At 39.1% G+C, this 18,002-nt stretch overlaps 1 protein-coding gene across 1 annotated transcript; it reads left to right on the forward strand.

Annotated features, from left to right (window-relative positions):
• The first annotated feature begins 13,112 nt into the window (after nucleotides 1-13,112).
• LOC143413507 (immunoglobulin lambda-like polypeptide 1) lies at nucleotides 13,113-15,680 on the forward strand. Its single transcript, XM_076876735.1, has 3 exons — nucleotides 13,113-13,403; nucleotides 14,767-15,078; nucleotides 15,218-15,680. Exons 1-3 carry the CDS (start codon nucleotides 13,277-13,279, stop codon nucleotides 15,373-15,375), a joined length of 597 nt encoding a protein of 198 aa, XP_076732850.1. The 5' UTR covers nucleotides 13,113-13,276; the 3' UTR covers nucleotides 15,376-15,680.
• The last annotated feature ends 2,322 nt before the right edge of the window (nucleotides 15,681-18,002 follow it).

Here is an 18,002-nt window from a genome sequence, read left to right on the forward strand (position 1 = left end):
CTTCCATATCAGAGATGATACAAAGGCAACATTTGTCTTATTTCTCTTTCAGGAATCAAAAAGTACTTTTGTACTGTTGTGTAAATGTGTGTGTAAAGGTGGATGACTGCCTGCTGCAGATGAAATCTAACCATGGCTACAAATAAATGAAGCTGACGTGAAACACAGCCCTGTTTTTATTACTGTTTATAGATATTAGAATTGATGATCATCATTTGAATGATTCTTAAAAAGGCTTTAATGAATCCTTCAGTCTGAAACCAACTTGGAACAAAACACATTAGAAGATGTGGGAAAGAACCACAGTGTGCACATATTTAAACACACAACAGAACCACAGTGTGCACATATTTAAACACACAACAGAACCACAGTGTGCACATATTTAAACACACAACAGAACCACAGTGTGCACATATTTAAACACACAACAGAACCACAGTGTGCACATATTTAAACACACAACAGAACCACAGTGTGCACATATTTAAACACACAACAGAACCACATGTTTGTTTTTTTTAAAAAGAATTTGACTATAAATTATGTTTCATGAGATTTTATTCTTTTAAAGTCCTTTGTTTATAATTTATGAACTTTAAAATGATTTTTACAGAATATTATTTTTTATGTTTGTATTTTTCTTTATAGTTTAGTTATATTTAGTGTTTTCATCACAGCTGTTAAACCACAGATAACAGTGTGTGTTAGTAAATTCACAGCAACATGAATGTTTCTGAGTGTTTGTGCATCATGTGACCCAGATTTTTGGATCTGCTGTCAGATTGAAATGAAGACGATGAAACCACAGCAGCTTCAGCTGAGCTGTCAATCAGCAGCAGCAGTCTTATCTGTGGGCCGCAGGGGCTGATGGGAGCTTTGAGGACCTGTTAGAAACCACGTGGCCCTCGTCTGATCTCACAGCTCGTCCTTGTTTGGCCTCAGCTGCATCAGAGCGCCACTTCTCCCCAGGTTCACCAGAGGAAACACCACTGCACAAAATGCTTTTCCTCCCAGCTGCTGCTCTGTGCTGTCTGTGTTCAGGTGAGTGTTTCCAGCCAATCAGGAGCCAACAAAGTCAACCTGTAACAAACACTGTCACACTAACCTTCATCTTCACTTGTATTTTTATTTTTTATTTTTTACTTTTTTATTTTTTATTTTTTATTCTTTATTTTTTATTCCTATTTATTCTATTTATCCCCTTCGTATATTTTATTTATATTGTCTCTGTATTTATATATATGTGTGTGTAATATTCTGTAACTCTGTAACTTCTGTCGGTGCTGTGCTTTTTGGAAATCGAATTTCCCAGAGGAACCCACCCGAGGGATTAATAAAGTTCTATCTAATCTAATCTAATCTAATCTAATCTAATCTAATCTAATCTAATCTAATCTATCTGTCTGTGTCTCTACAGCACTGCTTACCATGGCAGCAAAGGTGATTCAGGACGATTTAACATTCACCAAGAGAGTTGGAGGAAAAGTCTCCTTCAGCTGTTGGACTGAACAGTGTAGCAACAGCTATGTTTTCTGGTACCAGAAAAAAGAAAAAGAAACATTCAAAGTTATTCTGCATATTAATACTGCTGATGGCAGAGTTAATTCAGATTACGGTCACCCTCAGAAAAATGAATTCACTGCTGAGATGAATCAGAACATCTTTGAATTGAAGATAGAGAAGGTTAAACTCGATCATTCAGCCACCTACTACTGCACATGTTGGTCCCCACAGTGAGAAATGATCCCTGCAGCCTGAACAAAAACCAACAGATGAACAGATGTCAAACAGTGTCTGTGACAGGAAGAGAGCAGTAAACCACAGCCCAGCTTCACATGTTTCACCTCCATCTCAGAGTCACAAACATACTGAGCTCCATGTTGATTTACTCCTCTAAGAATTAAGATTATTTTATTTTGACAGTTATGTTAGCATGCTCATTTGAGCATTGTTTGCTAACTTTGGCAAATAAGCCCTGAAAACTGTCATGGTCCTGAGTCTGAGGACTCAGTGGTTTTGTGTTTCCTTATGCTTTTGTTCATTCCGAGTGTGTATTCTGTTGTGATTTTGCCATTTGTTAGGTTTCTGTTCTTTGCCTGCCTGCTCCCACTTCTCTGTGTTCCCTCTGTCTGTCCATGGTGTTATTGTGTCTGCTCATGAGTCTGCCTGTCAAGTTCAGTGTCCTGTCTGGTTCTCTGTGTCTGTTAGTTTCCTGTTTTATTCTGAAAGTTCTTGTCTCATGTCAGTGTGTTCCGTTTTACCTCTCCCCTGTCTCGTTAGCCTAATTGCTCCCAGCTGTGTCTCCCTCCTGTGGCCCATTCCCTGATTACTCCCCGTGTATTTAAGCCCTGTGTTTTCCTGTGCTCTCTGCCGTGTCGTCTGTTTAACTCCATGTCTGTCTGCAGCATTCTGTGTAACCCGGTGTTCAGTCTGCGTCTTGCCGCCATCTTTCATTGTGTATTTTGTTCCTCCTTCCGTGCGTGTTTGGTTTAAGTTGAGTTCTTTAGTTTTCCCCTGTTTAGGTTGGTTTACTCCCCGCTCTGCTCCTCCTGTTGTTGTCACCTTATCACCTCTGCAAATAAACATTCACTCGCACCCCAGTCAGTGCCTGCATCTTGGATCCTTTTCTCAATTCACCACACGACTGCTGTGCAGCCGTGACAAAAACAAAACACAGCTTTTTGTGTCGGGGTTGTTATTTAGTGTTCAAGTCCAAGTTGGTTTTTAATCATTCTCGCCTCCTTTAAATGTTTACACGTCAACTTTAGAATTTGCTTTTGGAAAAAGGGTCCTAAGAGCCTTCAGCATGTTTTAACATCTATGCTGTATTTCTTTGAATAGTGGCTCTTTGATTTGTTTTACGTAACGTCTGATTCATGCTGTTGACATTTGGGAAGAGTAGAACTTATTCCAAATAAATCTGTGGCAGCACTCTGAGCCTTGATAAGCTTCCAGACAATCATGACTGTGTATGAGTCTTGTAAAACATTTGTCCTAATGTTGTTCCTGCATCCAAAGGAGAAGCTGAAGATTTGAGGTTCGAACCTTTCAAAACTTGAATAAAGCAGAATAAAAGTCATCACAGCTTCTAATCAGGACATTTAGATGATGCGAGCATTAGTGACATTAGGTGTGTTTTTAAATGTTTCAAGTAAAACAGAGCAGAGTTGAATAATTCACCCACTACTTACCTTTTTTATTTCTTTTATGTTTTTGTATGGAGGGTAGGACAGTCTCTAAACACTGTTTCACATTTCAGAATAACCTACATGAACATTAAACATAAAAGAAAATCAAATACAGACGTCAGTTAAAACAAAATGATCTTTCTATTGTTAATGGAAGCTAGCTTGACTCTGCTTGAAACTGAGCCATTAGAATCTACAGTCTGTCAATTTTGTGTCTGCGTCCTGTTAACAAAGGCTGAAGATGGCAAGCTGAGAGGCTGTGAGCTTTTCTGGCTGTTTGTACATTGTGAATAAACCTCAACAGCCTTTCCTACCTCAGCAAAGGCGTCACTGTTGTTATCAATTAAATGTCTTCAGATTTCCTTCATCTTTATCCTGGTAAAACTGAGGTCCTTGTTTTCAGCCAAGACAGCTTCTCTAAGGAGGTCAGTCATTACATCAGCATCAATCAGTTCAGTTAAAACAGCTCTCTTTTAGACAACTGCTGAAAAGTCATTTTTTATGTTAGCGTTTCCTTAAAATGTCACCTGTTATTTTTGGCTATAGTTCCCATTTAACCTGTGTATGGAAATATGCTTGCAGGAGTTGAATATATGCTATGCTTGACTGCGTGTCTCTTTAAGTTTGCTTAACGTGTATTTGTGTATGATGTTTGGTTTTATCCAAACTGTGAAACAGTGGGTCTCTTAAAAGGTTCCTGAAAGCACCGACTCTGCACTTTTTATTGATATTCATTTTATTAATTCTAGTAATCCAAAGCAATGAGTCACAGCAGTCTGGGGTCTGGAAGAGGAAGGCTGAGAGAGAGTGGATGGACATTTGGTATTTTTAAATTCTTTTATGTTTGCTGTGTTTTTAGCATTTTATGCCATTTGTTTGTATTTTGTTTATTCCATATATGACGTATCACCCACCAGCAAACATACACTGCTCAGCCTTCTTCAAACACCTGAAAAACCAGGTGTTTGAGGCTTGTACAACATACAGTAAATGTAACAAATCCAGAGGACGCTCAGTTTATTCAGCCTCACCTCTGGTGCTGGTGCCCACCTCCCAATTTAAATGCATGGAGACACTGAGAGTTCCCAGGAGGGTCCGTGCTGACACCAGCTGCTATCTGGCAGAGGGTACCATGCCCTTCCCATGTTTCAAATGCACTTTAGACCAGCACGCAGCAACACCAAATATGAGCAAGAGAAGTGAGGTATGGGGTCTTCACACCCCCGTTCTCTGTTCGTTATCTGGGCCACGGGCCGAGAGCAGGAGCTGGCCGTCTGGTCGTGGTCTGAGCTGGTGGCCTTCCCTGTTGCTGCAGGACTGGGGGTGGTCTGCTTGTCTCCACCCCAGAGTAAAGGGAATCATCTCCTGGGTCTGAGGTTGACAGCCCCTCTGGGAGTGATGGTTCCTGGTCCTGGGAGTATAGAGTATGTTTGGTGAGTGTGAGTACAGTGTTCATTTCTGTGTGTATGTTGGGCGAGTGCTGAGTATTTGTGTATGTGTGCATGAGGGTGGGAATGCATGTTTGTGTCTGTGTTTATGTGTCAGGTCGACTCCACCTCTCAGAACATCTCAGCCTGGTGGTTGCTTGGCAGGGTCTGGCCCTCCTGGCTCGGTCTGACCCCTTCTAGGATGTGGAGGGCCGTCGGGTCTCTGCACCCGGGGCTCGGTCTGCTAGTCAGATGCTGGCGACGCCTCCTTGGGCTCTCGTGCTCAGTAAACTGTCCCACGTTGTTTTTTTCTTTGTATTTGTAACCAGACCTTAACAAAAAAAATAAAAAAATTCTAAGTTGTGTAAATATTTTTTACACACAAACAAATTCTCATCTATAGAAGCAAATACATAAAACGTTCAGATATTTAGGTTAACAAGGTTACAAAACTCAGCTCACAACTACACATTTAAGATAAGTGCAAAATATTTATGTTGTGGCCATTTTTGTTGAATGTTTATAAAATGCAATTTTTTTGTTTTTTCTTTAAAGTTGTAAGAATATGCTGACCTAGTTTTGTTATGTAAATTCGTAATTAATTTTATTTTTGGAAAGGTTTTTGGAAAGTTTTTGGTTTATCAGCTTATGGACCCTCCCATTAATCAAGGGATTAAGAGCACCCTGGAGGGGTGTGGTAAAGTTGTTTTTTGTTTGCCAAATGTCAGATGGGACGACGGGAGGGTTTAAAAATGACTTTTTGACCACTTTTGAAGTTGTGAAAGCAAATTAAGTTAACTTTCATTTAATTTTAAGTTGTAAGAAGTTATTTGGTTATTGTTTATAATTTTTAAACAATGAAGTCAGAGGTGCGTTCTAAAACAAACCTCCCGCTGCCACCCACGGCCTTTTCTTTGATGTTTTTGGTTTTGGAACTTAAAAGGCCGTGACAATTTATGATCACAATTTGAGGGGGTCATCTGATTGTTTGGGGTTTTCTCTGTAGTATTGTGGGATCTGGTTTGGTACTAAATGAAAGTGAATTGAATTACTGACACCTAAAAACAGACATCAACTAATACATACCAAATCGAAAATGATCTCTCCTTCCTTTTCTTTTCTACATTTTTGATTGGATATTGTCAGATAACCATGTCACATGGAGCTCAGGACTTTTAAGTCAACTCTGAATTTATATATTTATTATTTCAATCAAGTCAGTTTAAGTCAAGTACAGATTACAAAGTGCTGTGTGTTTCAAACTGGTGGAGTCAGAGAGAACCTCAGAGTTTTAATGTGGAACAGAAAACTCAGTTTCCTTCATGTCAGGATCAACAAAGTCAGAGTTGTTGGCTAAATCTGCTTCCTGGAATAGGGCCCGGGGCGCTATACTATGAAACCTGTTCAGCACACCCAGGATGTCTTTCAGTTATCTGGATTCATGACCCCCACACTGTCGATCAGGATAAACAGCCATACAATCACCTTCGATAACCAATCAATCACCAATCAATCATAAATTGCAAGGCAGGAAATACACATGAATGAATCACAATCTTCATCAGCCAATCAAATCTCTGTAACTGGGAGTTATTCAGGATGTGCTGTTTCCTGAAGTTTTCTGAATAATTGAATAATCAGGTCAGTAATTTCATGACACCAATCAGTGATTCTGATTTAAAACACACTTTAACTGAAATACAGCAAAAGTAAAGTCTCTCCTGATTTTTTGTTTGTTCTCTAAATATTGTAGTATTGGGTAGTTTTAATCTTCTGCTGCTAGTTACCAGTCAAGAAACTGATGTACTTTATTATTATAGCTTGTTAAAGATTTCTCTTCCTGCTCTGGTTTGAGCTTCAGTGTTTATTCAGGTAACATCGCTTTGACAGCAACTCAAAGCGATGTTACCTGTCTGTGTCCAGTAACAGCCTGTATTCAGTTTATTATTGCTATGGGGGCGATCGTGGCTCAAGAGTTGGGAGTTCTCCTTGTAATCGGAAGGTTGCTGGTTCGAGCCCCGGCTTGGACAGTTGTGTCCTTGGGCAAGACACTTCACTCGCTGCCTCCTGGTGGTGGTCAGAGGGCCCGGTGGCGCCAGTGTCCGGCAGCCTCGCCTCTGTCAGTGCGCCCCAGGGTGGCTACAATGTAGCTGCCATCACAAGTGTGTGAATGGGTGGATGACTGGATGTGTAAAGCGCTTTGGGGTCTGTAGGGGCTAGTAAAGCGCTATACAAATACAGGCCATAAACTGGTATGGATCAGTTTGCGTCTTTTATTCAGTGTAACATTAGCTTTTGGTTGTTGGCATAAAGACTTAGAGAGGAGGACAGAAAGGGAGAGAACAGAATGAAGAGAGCAAAGAGACCAAAAACAAAAAAGCAAGAGAGGACATGTGGTCAAATTCACCAAAAATGATAAAGCTGTAACTTCTGTTTACCGACATTCATTCATGATGAGTTCACATAACTAAAGAGTGTTTTGTACTGTTATCAGTTGTGGATCCCCGACCTGCTCCTATAATAATTACTATAAGATTATATTTTTGTCTAATTCAGCTGAGATGTGCAAATATGAAAAGGGCTGATGACATTTGCAAACAGCATATTCCATTAATCATAATTACAAGGCACTGCAAGCATGACATTATGAGTCCCCCTAAAGTTTGAACCTAGAGTCTCATCTGAGCAAACATAAGACATAAGTTTTTTCATTGATTTCATGGAGGAATTGCATGCTTTCCAGTAGCACTATTAAAATTTGCCAGTGAAGATTATGGACACAGCATATTGATATGAATGATATCATTTTATAGCATTCACTCCAAACATGTCTGAACAGGATGGATGCCACTACATGGAAATCTATTCCCCACTCATGAATCCACACTAATGTTTTTCAAACATTAAGCTTAATTTAGGTCTTCTTTTTTTTTGCTGCCGCTGGTTCAGTGAATTTTTGTCAGTTTGTTAGTCAATTTGTTTTACTTTTATTATAAGTTTTCAGTTGCTGACGACTATTTGAATCGAGTATCTAAGGCGCAATCAAGTATCTAAGGCGCAACTCTGCTTTGACTTGTTTTCGCAATATTTGCGGGCTTCTATTGCTTGCGCTGCAGCTGTCAGCTGGTTGTTCGGTTCCTCTATTTGTGTTCAGTGCTCGGCCCTGATTAAGATGTGGATCCACAGGGTGTTGGTGTGGCTCGTGCTCACCTGGGTTGTTTTATCCATCATTCATCACCCAACGACAGCTCTTCTCCAGTACTCTGCTAAGGATCTTTTGTGGCTCCGTTTTTGCCTGGCTGTCTCTCCACCTGTGGCTCTATACTTCTACCCGGACATCGCCTTCAAGCCCCGCCGCAGGTATATCCACCGAGGGTTTCGGCAGAATTTCAACATCAGTGACACTAACTCAATATTTTCCATCTGGTCAAAAACTCGTCGTCCTCCCCGCAAGACTGACCGGGCTGTCGACCACAATGTGCTGGCCCACCTGGCTTGATCAACTAAGCCTACTGTCAGGCATGGTAACTCCAGCATCAACTTCGGTCTATTAAACATCCGCTCTCTCACTGGTTAGGGAAATCTCGTCCATGATCTCCTCTGTGATCGTAAGTTGGACTTTCTTTGCTTGACTGAAACATGGCAACAGCCCAATGACTTTGTTTCTCTCAATGACTCCACTCCATCTGAGTTTGTTTACACCTGTCAACCTCGCATCTCCGGGAGGGGCGGAGGTCTCGCGATAATTCACTGAAAGCACTTGAAAGTTCTCCCTGTATCTGCCTCTCCCTCCCATTCATTTGAATACATCCCACTACAGCTCCCAGTATCATTAGAAGACATAGCATACATTTTCACTGCTATGCAGATGACACCCAGCTCTATCTGTCCATGAAGCCAGATAACACACACTAATTAGTTAAACTGCAGGAATGTCTTAAAGACATAAAGACCCGGATGGCCGCTAACTTTCTGCTTCTTAATTCAGATCAAACTGAGGTTATTGTACTCGGCCCTGAAAAGCTTAGAAATATGGTATCTAACCAGATTCTTACTCTGGATGGCATTACCTTGGCCTCCAGTAACGCTGTGAGGAACCTTGGAGTCATTTTTGACCAGGACATGTCCTTCAACACACATATTAAACAAATATGTAAGACTGCGTTCTTCCATTTGTGCAACATCTCTAAAGTTAGAAATATCCTGTCTCAGAGTGAAGCTGAAAAACTAGTTCATGCATTTATTACTTCCAGGCTGGACGACTGTAATTCATTATTATCAGGATGTCCTAAAAACTCGCTGAAAAGCCTTCAGCTAATCCAAAATGCTGCAGCAAGAGTCCTGACAGGGACTAGAAAGAGAGAGCAGATTTCTCCTGTATTGGCTTCCCTTCATTGTCTTCCTGTTAAATCCAGAATTGAATTCAAAATCCTGCTCCTCACATACAAGGTCTTAAATAATCAGGCCCCATCTTATCTTAATGACCTTGTAGTACCATATCACCCTATTAGAGCACTTCGCTCTCGCTCTGCAGGCCTACTTGTTGTTCCTAGAGTATTTAAAAGTAGAATGGGAGGCAGAGCCTTCAGTTTTCAGGCCCCTCTTCTGTGGAACCAGCTTCCAGTTTGGATTCAGGAGACAGACACTATCTCTACTTTCAAGATTCAAACTTTGCTTTTTGCTAAAGCATATAGTTAGGGCTGGACCAGGTGACCCTGAATCCTCCCTTAGTTATGCTGCAATAGACGTAGGCTGCCGGGGGATTCCCATGATGCATTGAGTTTTTCCTTTCCAGTCACCTTTCTCACTCACTATGTATTAACAGACCTCTCTGCACTGAATCATATCTGTTATTAACCTCTGTCTCTCTTCCACAGCATGTCTTTTATCCTGTCTTCCTTCTCTCACCCCAACCGGTCGCAGCAGATGGCCCCGCCCCTCCCTGACCCTGGTTCTGCCGGAGGTTTCTTCCTGTTAAAAGGGAGTTTTTCCTTCCCACTGTCACCAAAGTGCTGCTCATAGGGGGTCATATGATTGTTGGGCTTTTCTCTGTATCTACTGTACAATATAAAGCGCCTTGAGGCGACTTTTGTTGTGATTTGGCGCTATATAAATAAAATTGAATTGAATTGAATTGAATCTACCCCCACCATCATATGTACTGTTTTTTCAGCCAGCTAAGCCAAATAAGGAGTTTTTAAATGAATTTTCTGCTCTGCTCACTCATTTCTCTGTACTTTCTCCAAATCTAATAATTGTTGGTGACTTTAATATTCATATGGACAATGATAAAATCCCTCTTTCCAGAGATTTTACCTCCTGCCTGGAAGGTTTTGGGCTTCTACAGTACATAAAATCCCCTACCCATTCTAAAGGTCATATCCTGGATTTGGTCTGTAGTTCTGGCATTACCCCCACCCATTGTAAAGCCACATTGTTTCCCCAGTCTGATCAAGTGTTTATTTCTTTTAATGCAAACATAACGCTTCCAAAACCTGTATCTCTCATAATATCACTTTTAGGAAAATTAGTAATATTAACCTGTTTTAAGCTGTTTTTTCATCTGCCGTCCACGACCTTCCATCTATTCACAGCTCCTCAACCCCTCATGAACTCGTTTGCCATTATAATGTCAACCTTCATAACCTTCTTAACATATTTGCTCCCCTTAAACATAGAACTGTCTCATTTTCCCGTTCAGCTCCATGGTTTACCTCCGACCTGCGTCATCTTAAAGCTAAAGGACGCCACTCGAACGTCTATTCAAGAAAACCGGACTTACTGTACATAAAGAAGTGTACGACGATCATGTTTTGTTCTATAAGGACTGCATTGCCTCAGCCAAATCTGCTTACTAGTCTGGTTTAATTAGTTCTAATGAAGGTAACTCCAGGTCTCTCTTTTCATTGTTCAGTAAAATTACAAAACCTCCAGACTCATTCCCCTCCCACATGTATTCTGTTGATTTTTGCAATTCTCTTATCTCTTTTTTCACTTGTAAAATTTCAGATATCCACCGTCAACTTAACTCTTTAGGAGCTCCTGACTTTGAAGTAGACTTCCTGTTTCCCCCACTGTCTTCCTGTCAGTTATTTTCAAGCTTTACTCTTCCCTCCATAACTGACGTATCTAATCTTATAAAAAAATCTAAGTCATCCACCTGTCAACTTGACCCTCTCCCTACTGTGTTAGTTAAAGCCTGTCTTCCCTCGTTAGCACCAACCAGTATTATTCATTCCTCCCTGAACACTGGAATTGTTCCTGAAGCACTGAAAAAGGCTTCTGTTATCCCAATTCTCAAAAAGCCTGGTGCAGACCCCAATAACTTTGATAATCTTCGCCCTATATCAAATCTCCCCTTTATTTCAAAAATTCTTGAAAAAGTTGTCACCGCCCAGCTTCATTTACATCTCAATGACCATAATCTCTATGAACAATTTCAATCTGGTTTCCGCCCCAATCATAGCACAGAAACTGCTTTGTTAAGGATTACCAATGACCTTCTGATGGCAGCTGATTCTGGCCTCCTATCCATCCTCATCCTTCTTGATCTACGGCGGCGTTTGATACCATTTCTCACAATATTCTCCTGAACCGGTGAGCTTCGATTGGCATTAGTCATACCCCGCTTACCTGGTTTACCTCCTATCTCTCAGACCGCACTCAGTTTATCCAACTTAAATCCCATTCTTCAACTCTCTATCCTGTTTCTGCTGGTGTGCCCCAGGGTTCAATATTAGGGCCTCTTTTATTCATTACTTACATGCTCCCTCTTGGTCATATATTCCAAAAATATAATATAAATTTTCACTGTTATGTCGATGACACCCAGCTCTACATTTCTTCTAAACCCAATTCATCCCTCCCACCTACCTCCCTCTCAAACTGTCTTATTGAGATTAGATCCTGGTTCTCCTCCAATTTCCTCAAACTCAACTGTAATAAAACTGAAGTTTTACTTGTTGGTTCACCATCTGTCTTAACCAAATCCCACAGTTTTTCCATTAACATTGAAAATTCTCCTACACTTCCCTCCCCTCAGGTTAAGAGTTTGGGTGTCATACTTGATAATACTCTTTCATTCCAGTCTCACATTAATTACATAACCCGGTCTGCATACTTAATACGTACGTATATTAATATTAACCGACTCCGCCCCTTCCTTACTCCCCATGCTGCTGCCATCCTTGTCCAAGGTTTTATTACGTCCCGTATTGATTACTGTAATTCCCTCTTATTTGGTCTCCCTAAAAGGTCCCTTCATAAACTCCAACTCCTTCAAAATTCTGCAGCTCGGGTCATAACTCGTACTCCGTTAAGAGCTCATATTACCCCAGTTCTTCAGCAGCTTCACTGGTTGCCCGTAGAAGCCAGGATAAACTTTAAAATCTTACTTCTTACATACAAGTGTATCCATAAATCTGCTCCTTCATATTTGTGTGACCTGCTCCATATCACCACTGTTTCCCGCCCTCTCAGATCCTCATCTGCTATTCATCTTACTGTTCCATCCCCACGTCTCATCACTATGGGGAACAGAGCTTTCAGTCGCTCTGCTCCTCGGCTCTGGAACTCTCTTCCTCCTGCACTAAGAAATATTGACTCCCTTTCCGTATTTAAGTCACAGCTCAAAACACGTCTGTTTAAACTGGTTTATTCGCTTTAATGCTGATTTCACCTGTTGTCAAGCTCTGTTTTGTAATTTTAACTTATTTTATGTATTTTACTTTTCCTTTTATTAATTTTGTTCTTTGTAAGGTGACCTTGGGTTTCTGAAAGGAGCCCCAAATAAAATGCATTGTTATTATTATAATTTATATTTACATAACAGACCTGGCATCACGTCCGTGAAACTGAAAATTCCCCTTTTCTGCTCCTGTACATAAAATTAAAAAAATCAATGCAAGCACTTCCACCTGATTTTAAACTTAATCATGAAACATAACCTGCAACTCAACTTTCACTGTTTCTTCTTTCAGATGCAGGCTCAGTGCTTGAGAGCAAAAATTAGATTTAAAAACTTTATTCAGTCTCATTCTACATACAAACCTCATATCAAGACGTCAGCAAGTACAGTGCAGCAGAAGTATCCTGTTTTAGGATCAGATATTAATGCTTGTAGAACAATAAAATTGGTGTAAAATAGTTTACTGCCAACAGAAAAAAATATAAAATCAGAGAGATTAATAATAACTCAGTATAAAATCCAGATTGGTGTAAAAAACACAGCAAGTGCAGAAAAGATGAGAGAAGGAGAAATGTTCAGTGCATCATGGGAATCCCTCAGCAGCCTAAGCCTATAGCAGCATAACAGAGGGAGGATTCAGGGTCACCTGATCCAGTCCTGACTATATGCTTTAGCAAAAAGGATGATGTCATCCTGTATTGAGTGTAGACACAGCCAAATATTTAATGCTGACACAAAGCTGACTGACTGCCATTAATAACTACATTTTAAGCAGACTAAACAGAAGCCTTTAAATTCCAGTTGCATTATACATGTCAGGTGTTTCATTCCAGACCTCAAATGTTGACCTAGATCAAAAATTCAGAATCAACTGAATCAGTTAATGAAGAATCCATGTGCATTAAAGAAAAGAGAAGAAGAGACAGTCATGTTGATATGAACATTAGAGAAACACATCATGGAGCTGAAATATGATCCTGCTTCCTCATTTGGACTCATTCACCTCAGCTGACACGTTCAACAGCAGACAGGTTTTTGTAGCAGTCTGTCTCACTGTGGGATACATCTTTGGCTCTGGAACTAAACTCTATGTAACAGGTAAGAACAAAGAATTTTCCTTCAGTTGTTTTATTGTAGAAGCTGAAAATGTGTTTAAAGTCAGTTTGTGCTGCTTCAGGCTTTACATGTTAGTTTTTCATCATTAGTAGAGAATTCATCTGCAGCCATTGTTACATAAGAAAAGCTCAATAATCTCTGAAAACATGTTGAAATCTCACCGAACAACTAAAGTTATTCTTTATTTCTGCAAATATTAGTGATGTTACAAATATTTAGGATTTGATCCTCTCAGTGATTCTGCTGGTTTTTAACACAAGATCATATTTGATGTTAAAATTAAATTAATATAGATTAACAACAAATATGGTTTCAGGAAATATTTGCTTTATGTTGAGGAACAAATATTTTTTAATAGTCAAACATTCATCTATCTACTTCAAAAATGTTTTCTGGTAAAAATAAATAAAAGTATAAAAACAGATACTGATTAGAAAACTCAGAAATGATATGACAGATAAATTTAGGATGAATTTGACATCGTTAAACTCTGATATTTATTTCTGAGATGAAGTCGTGTGTGTGGATTTGTACGTGACAATAAAAAGTTAATAATACTTAAATTTTCTAAAATACTTTTCAAGACAAATTTTTATTAATTATATTTTTTCAAATAATTTGTATTTTATGACTAAAAATATCTTGAAGTATATTTCATATTATTGAAAACGTTTTATTCAACATTTCAGTTTTAGTGTTTTAAAATATTTGCTACAGTTTTTTATATGAATAAAAACATAAATTAAAATAATCACTGCGTTACTTTTCCAATTTTTACACAAAAATATTTAAGAATAAATTAGTCTGAAAGACAAATATGGTCTTTATGGTAAAATATATCAAAGACAAGAAGAATGGAAATTTTATCTGCTGAACTGAATTTTGTGAAATTATATTTAATTTTATTAATAGTACAAAACAATATCAAAAAAGATGAATTTATTTTTGGACAGAAGAGGATCTCTGTTAGAACTCGTGTCTAAGGACTAATAAGAAAAATACATTTTCACTTGTATAAAGACAAATGTAAATATTTTAAAATTGGACTGAACTAAATTTCTATAAAACAATAAAAAGCAAACACATGACGAATTAAACTGAATTTAATTTTAATATTAAAATCATGCTGAGTGTTCCTCATGTGAGCCATGATGACATGAGGTGATGACTGTGTTTGATATGAAGCTGAATCCAGTGTATGTAGTGAACTTTGTGCTGATGAGTAGTTTAGTGATCAGAGTCCATGTAGTTTCCAGGATCAGACTGAATGCAGTGCAGTGCTGGAAGCTGCTGCTGACTGTGTGAATGTGTGTCTGTGCTGCTTGTTGCTGCTGTCAAACTTCAGATGAGCAGGTAGTGAAGCCCGTGGTGAGCGTGTACCCAGCAGCATCCAGAGCCCACCTGGAGGGGAACAGCTCCCTGCTGTGTGTGGCCTCAGCCATGTTTCCTCCTCTGGTCCAGTTCTCCTGGAAAAGACAGAAGAAGAACGGCGGAGAAGCGGAGGAGCTGCCCCCTGCTGAGGGAGAGCAGCTGGAGCTCAGAGAGGCGGGACGCACCATTGCCATCAGGATGGTTGATCGTGATGTTTGTGACACATACATGTACAGCTGCTGGGTGAAGCACGAGGGGGGCACAGTGGAGGCCCAAACACAACAAGGTAATGAAGGCTTGGTGACTGTGTTCAGCAGTGATTCAGCTTCATGTGGAGATGCTGTCAAAGAGAGCAGAGCAGCAGAGGACTGACATTTCTCACTGCAGCTCCAAACATTTGACTCCTTTTCTTTATCCACCCACAGATTATCTTCCTTCTCTTCCTTCTATACACGAGGTGAAGCTGCTCTGCCTGCTGTACACAGTGCTGATAGTGAAGAGTCTGGTGTACTGCTGTGGACTCTCTCTGCTGATGATGCTCACAAACAAGGGAGCGTCCACCAACTGCACACATGCTGACTGACTGTTTCCTGCTCGCCTTTTCTCACCATCAGATTTCCTCCAGTCAGCAGTCAGAAATGTAAATTAACTTCTGGTTGGTTCAATGTTTCATTACTGAGCATTTGACCTTTTCTCATTTAATCATCTTAAACTGTGTAACATAAATTTACAGATAAACATGTTTGATGTGTTTGTAAAAGTGTAGATTCTTTATGTGAAGATTTCTTTTGTACATCTCTGCAGAAAAACTGATGCATTCAGATCCCACCATAACAAAATAACAGTGTAGTTATTTGTCTGAAGTAAAAATAAAGATTGTGATTTTAAGAATGCATTTCTCATTTCTTCTGTGATACATAACCTGTGTGACTGCAGCATTCACAGATCATAAACTTGCTCTCCTGCAGCAGACGGGCTGTGTGGGTTTCTGCTCTGCAGCCTCCACACCGTTAGCTGTGGCTTTCACTTTAATAACACAACGACAGTTACAAGCATGAACTCTGCTTCAAGTTGTTCAGGAAGCATCTGTGTTCATGTGTGTGAGAGAAACAAAGTGTGAACTCAGAGCTGTTACACAGTTGATGTTTAGTACGATCACAAAAGACAAATACAAGATGAAGTCTGAACATTAAATCCCACAGAACTCAAGTTGAACCGTTATGATTTAAAAACACTGAAAAAGGGAATAAATTAAGACAAGATTTGTAAAAACAATTTCACAAAACACCATCAGTTCAGATGGATGTTGAGCATCTTTCCATCTTTTTCTAATAATCATAAATATGTAAAATGTTTAATCAAAATGTGTCATTGATTAATCAGCTTAATTATTCAGACTAGTACAATTTATACAAATAATATAATTGAAATAAAACATAATTATTATAATTAAGAGCAGCACAGAGAGACAAACTCAAACAAAGAACATTCATCAATTTGATGATTGAACCAGTGCTGAATATTTATTAAGTTCACCCACGCTGTGCTGTAAATTCTGTTGATATGAATATTAAGATTTAACCCTCATAATGTCCCGATTTCCACACACCTGTGGTCCTCAGGGTCACAAATGTCCCCACTTCATTTCAGTGTTTTTAAAGTATAAATTGTCGATCAATTCAGTGTAAAAAATACATGAAATGATCAGTTATTGTGATCATTGTTTCACAACCAGAGTCGGTCGCTTTAACAGATGATCACAGACGGCTTTATGTCAAAGTTAATGTAGGAAGCTGTTTTTAAACGACTTCAAGTTTTTTACTGGCAGCAAATAATCAGGTTTTCCTTTGGGCTCAAAAATGACCCCGTCTGCTTTGACTGTTTATAAATGAAAGGTATAAAATATCATCCATCTCTGTGTTTCAAGGTTTGATTCAACTTTATTCCAACTTCCTGACATGTGTCTGTATGTTGGCATGGTAGGAACAGCAGGGCATGGGTCTGAGTGAAGGCAAACCTTCATGAGGACAAAGGCGTGTCCATATTTGACACAAGTGCAGGAGGACAAATTAGAAATTCGCTGAACTTTAGTGATGCTTTTAAAGAATCTGTGATTTTAAAATCTTAGATGCAAATATAAAATCTGATGAGATTTATTCCACAGATTTGTGTTTTATGTCAGGGTAAATAATCTCTAACAAGTTAAGTGATTTACTATGAAGTGAAAAAGAGCAAATATGAAACAGATGTTGTCATGGAGGAGTGGACTCAGGCGCAGACAAACTCAGACGCTCGATGGCGAAGAATTAAGTGAAGTTTGTTACAGGAGGTTCGGTGTGACGACAACGAGTGATGAAAACAAACATGAACTAAAGGCGAGAGCCTAAAAATCGGCTCTGAGGTAAATGACTCATTTACAAGGTATCAGGTATCACAGCACGCTGTGAGACGCTGTCAGCAGCACTGAAGGAAACACTGTGAACAGTGTTGAGACCACACCAGCCTCTCCCATCCTTTTGTCTTATAGAGATCACAGAGATGTTTCCAAATATTCCTGCTTTTGTACTGTTGTGTAAATGTGTGTGTAAAGGTGGATGACTGCCTGCTGCAGATGAAATCTAACCATGGCTACAAATAAATGAAGCTGACGTGAAACACAGCCCTGTTTTTATTACTGTTTATAGATATTAGAATTGATGATCATCATTTTAATGATTCTTAAAACCGTCGTCGATAAAACAGGACAATTAAAAATGAGATGCTGTGAATATTATTTATTCATTTTGATTCACAAAGATAAACATATTTTAAACACACAACAGAACCACATGTAAGTAAGTAAGTAAAACTTTATTTATAGAGCACCTTTCAAGATAAAAATCTCAAAGTGCTTCACAGAAGCTAAAACCTTAAAAACTAAAAAAAGAAAAAAGAATTTGACTATAAATTATGTTTCATGAGATTTTATTCTTTTAAAGTCCTTTGTTTATAATTTATGAACTTTTAAATGATTTTTACAGAATATTATTTTTTATGTTTGTATTTTTCTTTATAGTTTCGTTATATTTAGTTTGTACGTTCAGAGTTTTCATCACAGCTGTTCAACAACAGATAACAGTGTGTGTTAGTAAATTCACAGCAACATGAATGTTTCTGAGTGTTTGTGCATCATGTGACCCAGATTTTTGGATCTGCTGTCAGATTGAAATG

This window comes from Maylandia zebra, linkage group LG18 (genome assembly GCF_041146795.1).
Source record: "Maylandia zebra isolate NMK-2024a linkage group LG18, Mzebra_GT3a, whole genome shotgun sequence".
Taxonomy (NCBI): domain Eukaryota; kingdom Metazoa; phylum Chordata; class Actinopteri; order Cichliformes; family Cichlidae; genus Maylandia; species Maylandia zebra.